General features: G+C 42.9%; 2 protein-coding genes across 2 annotated transcripts in view; one reads left to right on the forward strand and one right to left on the reverse strand.

Moving 5' to 3' along the window:
• The window catches only part of nhsb (Nance-Horan syndrome b (congenital cataracts and dental anomalies)), a 44,729-nt gene extending 39,255 nt beyond the window's left edge, over positions 1–5,474 (forward strand). Inside the window, exons 9-13 of the mRNA XM_040136001.1 lie at positions 208–339; positions 499–651; positions 1,060–4,245; positions 4,505–4,628; positions 4,841–5,474. Coding sequence (XP_039991935.1) covers positions 208–339; positions 499–651; positions 1,060–4,245; positions 4,505–4,628; positions 4,841–5,474 — 4,229 coding nt within the window. The remainder of the gene's footprint in view (positions 1–207; positions 340–498; positions 652–1,059; positions 4,246–4,504; positions 4,629–4,840) is intronic.
• The window catches only part of ace2 (angiotensin I converting enzyme 2), a 66,076-nt gene extending 55,146 nt beyond the window's left edge, over positions 1–10,930 (reverse strand). The window contains exon 1 of the mRNA XM_040136014.1: positions 10,636–10,930. The gene's annotated coding sequence lies outside the window, so the exon portion shown is untranslated. The remainder of the gene's footprint in view (positions 1–10,635) is intronic.
• Positions 10,931–12,077: the final 1,147 nt, after the last annotated feature.

Genomic DNA, 12,077 nt, shown 5'->3' on the forward strand with positions numbered 1-12,077 from the left:
TGTGCTGACATGTGTCCAAACAGCAATCAGGAATCAAAAACAGACTGCCTGTATGAAAACCAGGGATCCTAACCACTAGACCACGTGGGAATGAGCAGCAAGATAATAGGACTATTAGAAATAAACATAGTATGCACTCTTAACCTCTACTTTACTAAATAGTTTATATACTGTATGTGGTCTATGGCCTCTGTATTGTTATTACAGGAGTTGGTTTTGACAGAGAAGCAAGTGCTCGTTGCTCTCTAGTCCATTCCCAGTCGGTTCTTCAGAGGAGAAGGAAGCTGAGGAGGAGGAAGACTATCACAGGAATACCCAAAAGAGTACATCAGGACATGGGTATGTTACAGAGCACACCTGCTCATTGATGGAAACTTTAGGGTTATTTTACTGGGCCTTAATTCTGTAGCTTTTCCTCGTATTTCTCTATATGCTCTAGAGAAAATGTTTGTACATGATATTTGAGACATGCAAAATGCTTTGTCTCTTTGCATTCAGACTCAGATGAATCACCCGTAGCAAGAGAGCGCACAGTGATCGTACATGCCAACCCGCACCAACTCTCTCTCTGTCAGGAAGATCTCTCAGTCAGTGGTCGCCTCCATCACACTCGTGACTCTGGCTGCCAGACAGATGATTTCCTTATAGCATGTAAGTTTTATGAGAATGGAGAAGTATATTTGGTTCTTTATTGCAGCTCATTTTAATCTTTCAGGCTCCCATATTTGTGCTATACACAAAGATGAGGAGTTTGCTTCATTCCTTGCTCTAAGTTAAATGACAAATTGTTTGACTTTGCAGTTATCGCTACGATGATTTGCAGGATAATGTTTGGATCTACTCCTTCTCAGATAGCTGCCATTGCGAAGTTTGAACAGGATAACCATCTAAAGGCCGCCATTATCAAGCTATTACTTTCAGCCTTAAACGGGATCCATCAATCTGGAATTCAAATTTTTATTTATAGTAACTTGGTATAGTCCATATGGTCCACATCTGCCTGAATTGAAAAATGTCTCCCTCCATACCCCTCTCTCTCTGCTTTCTTTCCATCTTCAGGTACAGCTGCCCCCTCCAGGAGGCGCATCAGAGCTCAACGTGGCCATCAGGGAATCCCTGCCTCTCTGTCCCATTCAACAGGCAACATTTCTTCCCTGGGTGACCAGTCAGACTCCACATACACCAGTGTTGCAGCCCACGGTGGACGCTTGCGCTCTCGTAGCCTCCCACGAGAGGGTGGACGTCTGATGGACAGTGACGAGGATGACGATGATAATTATGATGATGATGATGACGATGAGGAGTTGTCACCATATGAGGCAGAGGACTTTATTCCACCTGGCCCTAGTCCAAGAATGAAGATGATGATGATGAAGGATGAGGAAGAGAGCACAGATGACCAGGCAGCTCCTGAGCCACTGCAACTTGGAAGCCTAAAAAGGTTGCAGCGATCTGGGGAAAGAGACAGAGGGGGTGGAGGAGGAGGGAGCCCAGAGCATAGCTGGATGGAAAGGGGCCGTTCTCGTTTGCCCCGCAAAGCTGACATGGGCAGCTGTGAGATCTCCTCAAGTTCAGATACTTTCAGCAGCCCTATTCACTCGGTGTCTACAACAGGAGTCTTAGGCAGCCATGTGGACCACAAGGAGGACCACCAGTCATCGAGCGGGAACTGGAGTGGTTCCAGCTCCACCTGCCCCTCTCAGACATCTGAAACCATCCCCCCGCCCTCTTCTCCACCGCTGACAGGCTCATCCCACTGCGACTCAGAGCTGTCACTCAACACTGTGCCCAATGCCATTGATGAGGGATTTTCCCTGGATCCCTCATACCACTCTGACCTCAGACCCCAGGGCCAGGGCCACAGGTCAAGTTCGTTCACATCCTCAGCCACAGACCAGCTGGATGATGCAGGGGTCAGTACGGCCAGTGAGGGGGAGTGGACATATCCTCCAGATCAAGACCAGACTGATCCAGACCAAGACCCTGACCAGACCCAAAACTTGAGCCGGAGCCATGGGTTAGCCCAGGAGTACAGCTCCAAACAACGTCTAGAAGACCAAACCTGTTTTAGTGACAACAAGACCAGCAACACTGAAAAAGAGCCTGGCTCTCATTACCCATCTGATTCAGAGGGTTTTTACTCCTCTTCTGTGCATTTTGGGGACTGTAATCAGAGTTACAGAGGATATATGTATAACTATGCAGAACCAGGACCTGACTGTAGTCAATCCAACACTGTGGCAGCACCACTATCCCATGGAGTTTACCCCCAGCACTCAACTGACTTCAGAGCAGGTACTATGACCCTGGGGAGGACCTGTCGTCCGCTGAGGAAACCAAAAGTCAAACCACCACCGCCCAAACGGACTTCCTCGCTGAAGGAGACCAGTAGTAGTGTTGATGTTGGAACGGACACACAAGCAGATCAGGATCAACCAAAGACGGTTAGTGAACAAGAGCTTACCTTGTCTTCCACAGATATGAAGCTGGAACTGGAGCTAGAGCTTGGAGGCGCTCCAGAACCATTACAGACATCTTGTCTAGTGGCAGAGCCTTTGGGAACATGGGGAATGGGACTGGGTGAAACTGTGGACATAGTAGAGCCCATGTCTTTCAGCTCTGCAGATACACACTCATTTAAGGATGAAGGTGCTGTGCAATCTGACTATGCAGATCTGTGGCTTCACAACACTGAGCTGAAGTCCAACAATGGTGAGTACACGTCTATGTCCAACTCAAGCACAGCCACAGGCACTACTGTCATGGAGTGTATCAAGTCACCAGACAGCTCTTCCTCCTCCACAGAAACCCAAACCCAGGCCCTTGCCCAAGCCACAGAGACCCGGGCAACTAGTCCACCTCTCCCACCTGGAGACTTCAAACTTGGGTCACCTGAGAAGCTGGCCGGCCTGGCCTCACCATCAAGTGGCTATTCCAGCCAATCAGAGACTCCAACGTCAACCTTGCCCTCATCGTCAGCAGCGTTCTTCCCAGGACCTCTGTCTCCCTCAACTGGCAAGAGAAAGCCCAAAGTGCCCGAGAGGAAGTCTTCTCTCTCTTCCCTGCAGCACTTCCCCAGAGATGGAGTTTCCATTTCATCTAGCTATAAGAGAGACCCAGACTTCCCACCTCCACCTTCCCAACTTGATCTCAATGTTCTTCATGGTGGCTATGTCAGACACACACTATCCCACCGGACGCACCACATGCACACACTCCACCACAGCAAACACAGAGTTGCAAATGTGTTAGCCAGTGGAACAAAGTTGTTGGCCCCTGAGACATCAAATACTAACCTTCCGCCAAGTTCAAACTTTGCTTCAACAATTACCAGCTCCAATCTATTGGCGATAACTCCATCTGCTCTTCGTTCAGTACAGCTCCATTCTGTTAGCCAATCTACAGATAGTGCTACCACTACAGACCAGGAAACAGCAAGTGGATTAGAGACCACTACAAGACCCAAATGTCCTCCTAGTAGTTCTACTCTGGCCCCACCACCTATTAATACTAGGCCTCTCCCTCCTCGTAGACCACCTCCCCGACCCCCAGCTCATGACCACACCTCCTCCCCTGAACACTCGCAACCCCCTCCCCCTGGTCGCCACCCTGATGGGCCTCCATCCTATGAAAGCCTGCTGCTCAGACAGGACCGCTATGGACCTGGAACCTTCTGGGCTATGACGGCTTTCAGAACCCGGATAGACCCATCATCAGAACTTTCTGAAGACAGCTCACCTTTGCATCGGCCTGTGCCACGTGCTCCCCACCCTTCGCCTGTGGATCTACACACGCATATCCACTCGCACACAGAGTTCAGAGGGCTCACACACTCAACTCATGCACACTCTGAATTTAGGGTTTTGGGGGAGCGCTCATTCTCCCAGGATGATGATGATGATGAAGATGAGGAGGAGGAAGAAGAAGAGCAAGTGAAAGAGCCGCAGAGGGCTGCATGTTCCAGAGGAGGCATGCGATCGGACCACCCTCCACCCCCAGCGTATGAGTTTGCTGGGGGATCCCACTCAGACTCAGGGCCCTGGGCCAGTCCAATTAAAGTGCCTGGTACCACAGTGGAGACATCGCATCCTTACCTAATCAGCGATGCAAGGAAAGGAGGACAAGTAGAGCAGGAAGAAGAGGAGGAAATGACATCAGGTGCTACCAGAAGTGCCCATCAGCAGCAGCCACAGGAGAGCAAAGACGACTCCACCACTCCCGACACAGAGGATTACTTCAGTAAAGGTAAGCTCTTAAACTAAGTTCAACTAGCAGAAGTAGTATTCCTTTGTAAAAATTACAGAAAAAAAAAACAACACAGTAACATGCCACTATGTATTTACGTAAAAAAAAAGAGCCAACAGCTGCAACAATAGCTGATTAATCATGTTGTAACTTTTAATCATAAATGGAGAGCAAGGTTTAAAGGATGGTTATTTCACTGATTTTGTACTAAATGATCAGACAACCAGATGACATGTGATAGGGATGTTGTGTGCTGCAGATTCCACACCCAGTGATAACTCGCTTTCCCCTCTGACGGATGACACCAAAGTGGATGATGACATTATAATCACATCACCCAACAAGACCCGTACAACCGAGGACCTGTTTGCCATGATACACAGGTGCTGTAAATTTTGCATTGCTGTTGAATCTGTTTGATTCTCTGTCTACAGTGTCTATGTACTGCATGCAATGTATAGCTATTTATCAGATTTTAATGATGATCCAGCTATTTCAGAGTGTTTTTTTACTTATATGTTTGTTATTTTGTCCAATCCTGCATCTTCCATTGTCTAAATCTTAATTAGGACTATTCTGTGATTTCCTCATTCAGATCCAAAAGAAAGGTCCTGGGCCGTAAAGATTCAGGAGACTTAAACGTGAAGTCTCGTCTCTGTCCTTCAGCACCAGTGACCCCTGGCAATGTCTCCACCATCATAATCCCACCAGCCCCTCCTCTGAACATCCCAGCTACCTTAGCCACTGCTGCTGGGTCACAACGAGCCCCTGTGCCAATCTACCGCAGCGCCAAGAAATCCACCACGTCCAATGAGGAGTTTAAACTCCTACTGCTGAAGAAAGGTAGTAGGTCTGATTCCAGCTACCGCATGTCAGCTACAGAGATTCTGAAGAGCCCTATCACCCCAAAAATCCCAGGGGAGTCCCTTCAGGAGGGGCCCATTAGACAGCCTGAGGAGCCCTCCTCCACACCCCAAGAGCCCCCCATTTCTAGCCTGGACCCAATCCAGATACCAGGCCTTTTTCCCAGGGCCAACTCTGAGAGTTTCACCCCCAAAACCCTGCCTATGTCAGCTGCATCTCGACAGGGACGTTCTCGGATCCCCCCTGTAGCCAACAGCAGTCGCTACAGTACACGCAGCCGCCTCTACACGGCCCCAATGCAAGCCATTTCCGAAGGAGAGACAGAGAATTCAGATGGGAGCCCCCATGACGACAGATCATCCTAAAACTACCCGATGAGAGTTGCCCTGTATTCTTAGCTGTGTCCTACATTTGAAATGGCCCCTTCTACTTTTCTAATCCTGGATAGGTGTGTCATCAAGGCCAGTAGTGTAATTCTTGCGACACACAAAATCTAAAAAAAAAAAAAAAAAAAGGGGGGTGCATTTAGTATTCGCTAAAATGCATCCAGTTTTGGATCAACTATTCTATTTAAGGGTGTCAGAGTGTTGTGCGATACTGAATCATAAATGGATGATTATGAAAATTTTGAGGATATATCTAAATACTGTATTATCAAAAGAACAGCTCCCTCATAGTTAAAAGAGCAAGACTTAAGACCTATTTTGATTGAACTGTCTTTTTAAAAAAAACAAACAAAAAAAAACAGTCCCAAATGTTTGGTAAATAATGATAAGAAGACATTTTGTGGAATATGGACAATGTGTGTGTGCATGAATAAGCACATGCAACGTCCACTGATATTTCTACTTCTTGTGTTTTGAATGGTTTGAGTGCGTGTGTGTAGCTGAGGAACTGCTTTCTTATTAAAATTTAAAATTCTTATTAAATTTAATATTCTTTGAACTTTTGGTGCCCAAAGCATCGGCCTGAATTCCCAGAGTCCACACTCAATATTCCTGGCAACAAGCAAGGGTTGTTTCGTTGTGGAAGTTACTAACAACATCTCAAAACAGCACCAACGTATCTAATATATTTCCATCTGCAGACCTGGCATAGAGAGTATATCACACAGAGCCAACCATATATTTCTTCACATAAATTATATCCAAAAAATAACATGATGCATGTATTTTTGTAAAATTATGCCTCAGAACATGATGATAAAGGTTCACCATGTTGCATGACCCTATATGGAAACATCCCCTGGATCCTGGTTTCTGTCGGCATTTTTGTGGTTCCTTTGTATTATAAGAATAATTAATCTTTCACTGTGAAAGGTTTTAGTGACATGTGACATTGTACCACATTTCCAGTGATCTAAATTGATTTGTCTTGGATTTGCGTGTCCAACAGGAAGGAGCAAGGGCTTGCGCCCTGATGGGGCCCATTTCTAAAAGATACCGGCTAATATTGGACAATCGTACAGTGGCCTTTCTCTACTAGAGGTGGTTGCAAGCAGGGCATTGATAAGTCTCTGCATATATACATGGAGCTGTGCCATTTTCCACCAGAATTCAACCGCATACTTATTTAAACCCAACCTTAAATCTAGTATGTTTAGACTGATTGAAGCATTTCCAGCTGCTGGCCAGTCTTTATGTGCAGACTTGAAGTGGAAAAGGTGCATTTCGAAGCAGTTTTAATGATACCATTGAGTGCAGACGGTGAAAATGCTTTAGAAGGTCCTCAATTGGTTTGACTAGAGGTTAATTTGGAAAGTTTTCCAAGAACCAACCTCGCTTTTGCACTTCATGATTCTTCAAGAATATTCCTTGAAAAGAAAATATATCTTATAATGAAATTGCATATGTATATTTGTACTGAATATAAAAAGTCATATCTATATAAAAACAACAAGCAGAAATTTTATAGGGAATCAAGTGTAGCAAAGAAGAACACGATTCACTGACATTACACATGAATCTTAATGTACACTGTTCTCCTCTCCTTGTTGCCTCTCCTTCATTTGCACTGACCCAGTAGCATTAGACAGGTGAAAGCTCAACCCAGTGGCTGGTGTATGCCATTTTGTCTTACCCTCCTCTAACTTCATCACAAAATCTAATAGAGAGGAGACAAGAGGAGGAAAAGACTACATACCACCGATATTTGTAAGTCAGCAATGCATCCATTGCATGACTACAATGTAGAGTATGCTGTAAAGTCTCTCATCCTTCCAATAATTATTACAAATGTATAGTATCTAGTGTGTTACAGAAGCAAACTATCATCGGTTGAAAGTTTGAACTCTCACCTGCCTACAACAGCAAACACAACACATATACTTCTTACATTCAGAGACTGTACTTCAATAGAAACCATTCACTGTATTCTGTGAATACCTCAGCAAGCATATTACTGTTTTATTGTAAATGCTATAGATAGATAGATAGATAAATAGATAGATAACAAAAACACAACTGTTTGATACTCAGCGAATCTGAATTGCAGAACTGACACTGTGTAAGATGGAGAGAGTACAAAGCTGTGAACTGATTATAAGAATTTTACATTCATCATACCCATATTGCTGAAGCGCACTTGTTCCTACTCATTGTTTTATTTGTTGTGTTTTCTATCGCATGCAATAAGAAAAAAAAACGAAGAAAAGAAAAAGATACCACCATATCATTATTTTTATCTGAGGGATGTCTCCATACCACGAGAAAAGATTTTGTATTTTCCATTCAAATGTCAAGTTCAATATTGTGTTCTATAGATGTACAAACTGTCTGGCTAATTCTGTTCTGTATAGTCGTGATCACAAACAGGGGTTTATCTTGTACTGTAAATCTACTAACTGGACAATCATACGTATAAGAGACTGAAAAGAAAATGATATTGAATCTGTAGGGAGGGAGAATCTGAACACTTTAGGTGCTGGGTCCTAGTCTTGCTGGAGCTGTGAAAGTTTGGGGACGAGAGAAATATTTTCAAGGAGAAACTGCTGATTCAGTTTAAAATGCACATCTGGACAAACCGCCTTGGATTAAATGTACAAACAAACAAACATACAAACTACCAGAAATGGAAAAAATATCCATTTATAGACCCCAAAACTAGTTTGATCTGATCAGAAAGTCATTGTCTTTACTTTTGACTCATAACAGAATTTTTGATTCCCGCAAAACATTATTACTGAATTATTAAAACAAACAAATCTGTAGAGTTGATACAGTATTATATGAAAAATGCAAAGTGACTCTGTGAAATGCCATTTAAAAGTTCAAAAACAAAAATACTCCTATTATTTGACAATTTGTTTAGTGTGAATTTTCCGTACTGTACCTGTGCTGGCAGTGATGCTACAGAGGTACTTTAAGACTGTTTCCTTTAGTTGTAAAAGCAGTGGATAGATGACTGATTGACACAATCTGACTAGAAAGACAAACTGTGGTTGCCATGCAAACTCTAGTTTAGCACTCTTTTAGCCCTCTCAAAGCTCAGTCCTCAGCCGCTTGGTAAAATAAAATTTAAAAAAAAGAATCTATAACCTTAGACAGATATAGATTTTTTTTCGCAACCTGTTTTCCAATGTCTGCACACAATTTTGCCCTACAGGGAAGTGCGACAACAACCACTTGATATTTTTTTCAAAGGTGTACAGTATGGAATAACACTAAACAGACTTTAAAATATGTGACAGAGAACAGAAAAAAAATACAGAAGTTGGAGACAAAGTGTAACTATTTAAAAGAAGCTCCATGTTTAAAACTAGCAAGGACTTAACAGATTTGAATCACTTTTGTATTTTTGTATAAACTTGTAAATACGTTTTTAAAGAAAAAAATCTTGCAAATTCTTTCTTTTGTAAAATAAATCAATAAAACATTAAAAACAAAAAAGGTTTTTTTTTTTTTTTTTTTTTTTTTCAAAGTTTACATGATTATTTCCAAGCCTTTGTATATTTTGGAGCTGTGCAACACCTTCAGTCTTGTATTTATTTTTTGGGGGGGGTTACAACATTGTGAAAATTCCATTATTCTATATCTAATTCATTTTAACAGCTCATCAGGCTGCTTATTAACTGTGCATAGAAAAAAAAGCCAATAAATGTGATTGCATTGAATCGGAAACGCCGTTTGTGTGACACTTCATTTCCTCCCAATCAGAACCAGGTGCACTGAGACAATCTCTCCACTAGATGGAAGTGTTTTAATGTTGTCTAGTTTCAGTCTCAACTACAGAATTTCTCCTTGCACTGCTTGAACTGAAGCTACTGGTCAGATTATTTTTAAGGAGCAAACATCTTAACTAAAGGCCCACGTACTAGCTTTTTCCAGGGGCTTTCAACCGCATCTCGCGGTCTTCCTTCTGTCCCTGAAGTTTCATTCTTAGGTTATGTGATGGCAGCTCGGGCCCATACTTATCAAACCTCTAAGAATTATACTTAAAAATGCTCTAAAGTACCAACCTTAGAGTAAAAAAAATGTTTTCTGAGTTACGCCAGCTAAGTGTAGAAGTAAATTTGAAGAGGAATTCTCGGTTTATTACATAATGTGATCACATGTATGCTCAGAGAAGGGATAGCCAGAGATATAGATTGACCCGACATCTGCCAGACCGTATATTATAAAAAACAAACAAACAAAAAAGAAATCAGAATTTATTCTGTGGTATCTTCTTCTGCCAGAAAATATATAATTAGAATTTTTTCAAAAGTTCATTTTATTTGGTGAAACCTTTAAATCTCCCACGATGATTAACATGGGAAATTAACAACAATCTGATATATTTGTAATGCATGATTATGCAGGTAAAATGCTGCTGCGAGAAAGTCTGCTGTTGGTAGAGGAGGTACGTCAGAGAAATCACATAATAAGGAGAATTTAGCACCACACTGTCAGGTGCAGACAATGAAGAGGTGTTGACAGTGATTATAAATAAAAGCAATGTCAGATTTATTCTTGCTGTTTGTCTGCACCCTTGAAAAACACACACACACAAAAAAGAAAGGAAAATGTGGTGCAACATCCTATAAAATGTTCAAATGCAAACAACAGTATTATTACTATTATTGTTACTGAATGATTTTAACTTTTATCTTTCAGTTCTGTCAAAACGTTTATTTTTAGCATTTGATAAATAAGGGACCTGCACTACCTCACTGACAACTGAGCAAACTTCACCCACCAAGGAGGACCGCTTAAGTGCAGTTGAAAGCAAAATCTACTCGGTGGACCTTGAGTTCAGATCATTATTATTACTATCACTGTCAAATTACAGCTTCCGGGGGTCAATAATGGATAGCTCGGTTCGCCTCTAAAACTCACAGTACCCAGTGGGTGTTTTGTGCCCCAGGGCACAACCTAGTCCTAACCACCGGCATCCTCTGAAAGGGTAAGTCAGGCTGAAATTGAGAAATATGTGCACCCTTCCTGTGTGTTCAGGTGTGGCCCAGTTATGGCCGATTTTTTTTTTTTTTTTTTTTTGGACACACGTTGAAGCAGTCGAGCCCCAGGGTTTTTTTTTCTAGGGACCTACCTTCATTGACTCCACGTAACTGCCAATGCTCCTGCATGCACCTGTCCCTTCCACTTCACACGGTATCTTTGTCTCGTGTACTAGCTCAAATTTTAACAGCCGGCAAAATCACTTTCTACCTCTCCATTATTTTATTGTTGTTTTTGTTTTTGGTTTTTTTTAATTAGCCCAGACGGGCGCAAACTTGCCTACTTTGGCAACAACTGACCGAAACTAGCCTCTTTTAAAAACTCCAGGTGCCCCCACTTAACTAACTCGACTGTTACATCAACTACTGACATTAGTTCCTATTGCCGCCAAGTCTTCATATTTTTACGTCACGACATATAGCTCTTGAATTTATGAGGTAATGATAACGTCATCAAAATCATACGATAACGGCACCGGTGGAAAGTGACTGTGTACATTTATTCAAGTTCTGCTCTTGAGTACAACGATTGTTGGGTGACCAGACGTCCCCGTTTTCCGGGGACAGTCCCCGTTTTTCGGTGGCCCCGTTCCCGCCCGGCGCTGTCCCCGGAAACGTCCCCGTTAATCGTGGACAGACCGGGCAGCGGGGCGGTCGGGCAGACGTCTCGTCTCGCGTCGTGCTCGTTCTGGCCGCCAGAGGGGGCCGGCTGCGCGCTCTAGCAGTTTCGTGTCGCTCTTCTTCTACCGCGAACCACTTGCTCGCCGAGTTTGAGAGAAAACCGAGGCGTAAAACTCGACCAGACGCCGGGAGGTGTCAAGTGAACCCACTAAATCACCGCAAGCGTCTTTTTTTTTTTTTAAACAGGAGGTAACCCAGGGTTAGGATCAGGGGCTGGGGTTACGGGATTTAAGAATCGTACTACCAGGTGATCGGTAGCGGATCTGTAGGCATACAATCTACTTGGATGTAGGCTAACATGCAACCTACAATCATAGTGAATTACTTTTTTAATTCAACCTTGACTTGCTATTTGTTTGGCATTTGTCGCGGGCTATTGTAGGCAGCCCCCGTAACTTGTTTTATTTATTTTATTTTTTTTCTTGTAATCACTGTAGAAGGACCGGATTGGAAGAAGAGTGAAGGAGATAGAGGAGGAAAGGTAAAGAAATGATTACAGAGCCTCCCAATTTTTTATTCTAAACAATAAGCTACATGAGACGAGCAAAGTGAATCTGTTAACCAGTGTATTTTACCAGTGTGTACTATTTATTATTAAAGACCTTTTTTTTTTTTCATTGAGTGTTCCACGGTTTACTATAGCTTCACCCACCATGGCAGGCGACTGTATGATTTTCTGAAACGCTCCGCAAAGTTACTTAGTACCCAATCTTATCGGTCGGCCTTGACTATAGTTTATTACAGTACTACAGTTACCACGGTCAAAGTACGTGGAACCGGAACTGCGCCCTTTTTTTTTTATTTCATACATAAAAACGTTGGATATTTTAATGGTTTGCCGACCGCCGAACTG

This window comes from Xiphias gladius, chromosome 1 (genome assembly GCF_016859285.1).
Source record: "Xiphias gladius isolate SHS-SW01 ecotype Sanya breed wild chromosome 1, ASM1685928v1, whole genome shotgun sequence".
Classification (NCBI taxonomy): domain Eukaryota; kingdom Metazoa; phylum Chordata; class Actinopteri; order Istiophoriformes; family Xiphiidae; genus Xiphias; species Xiphias gladius.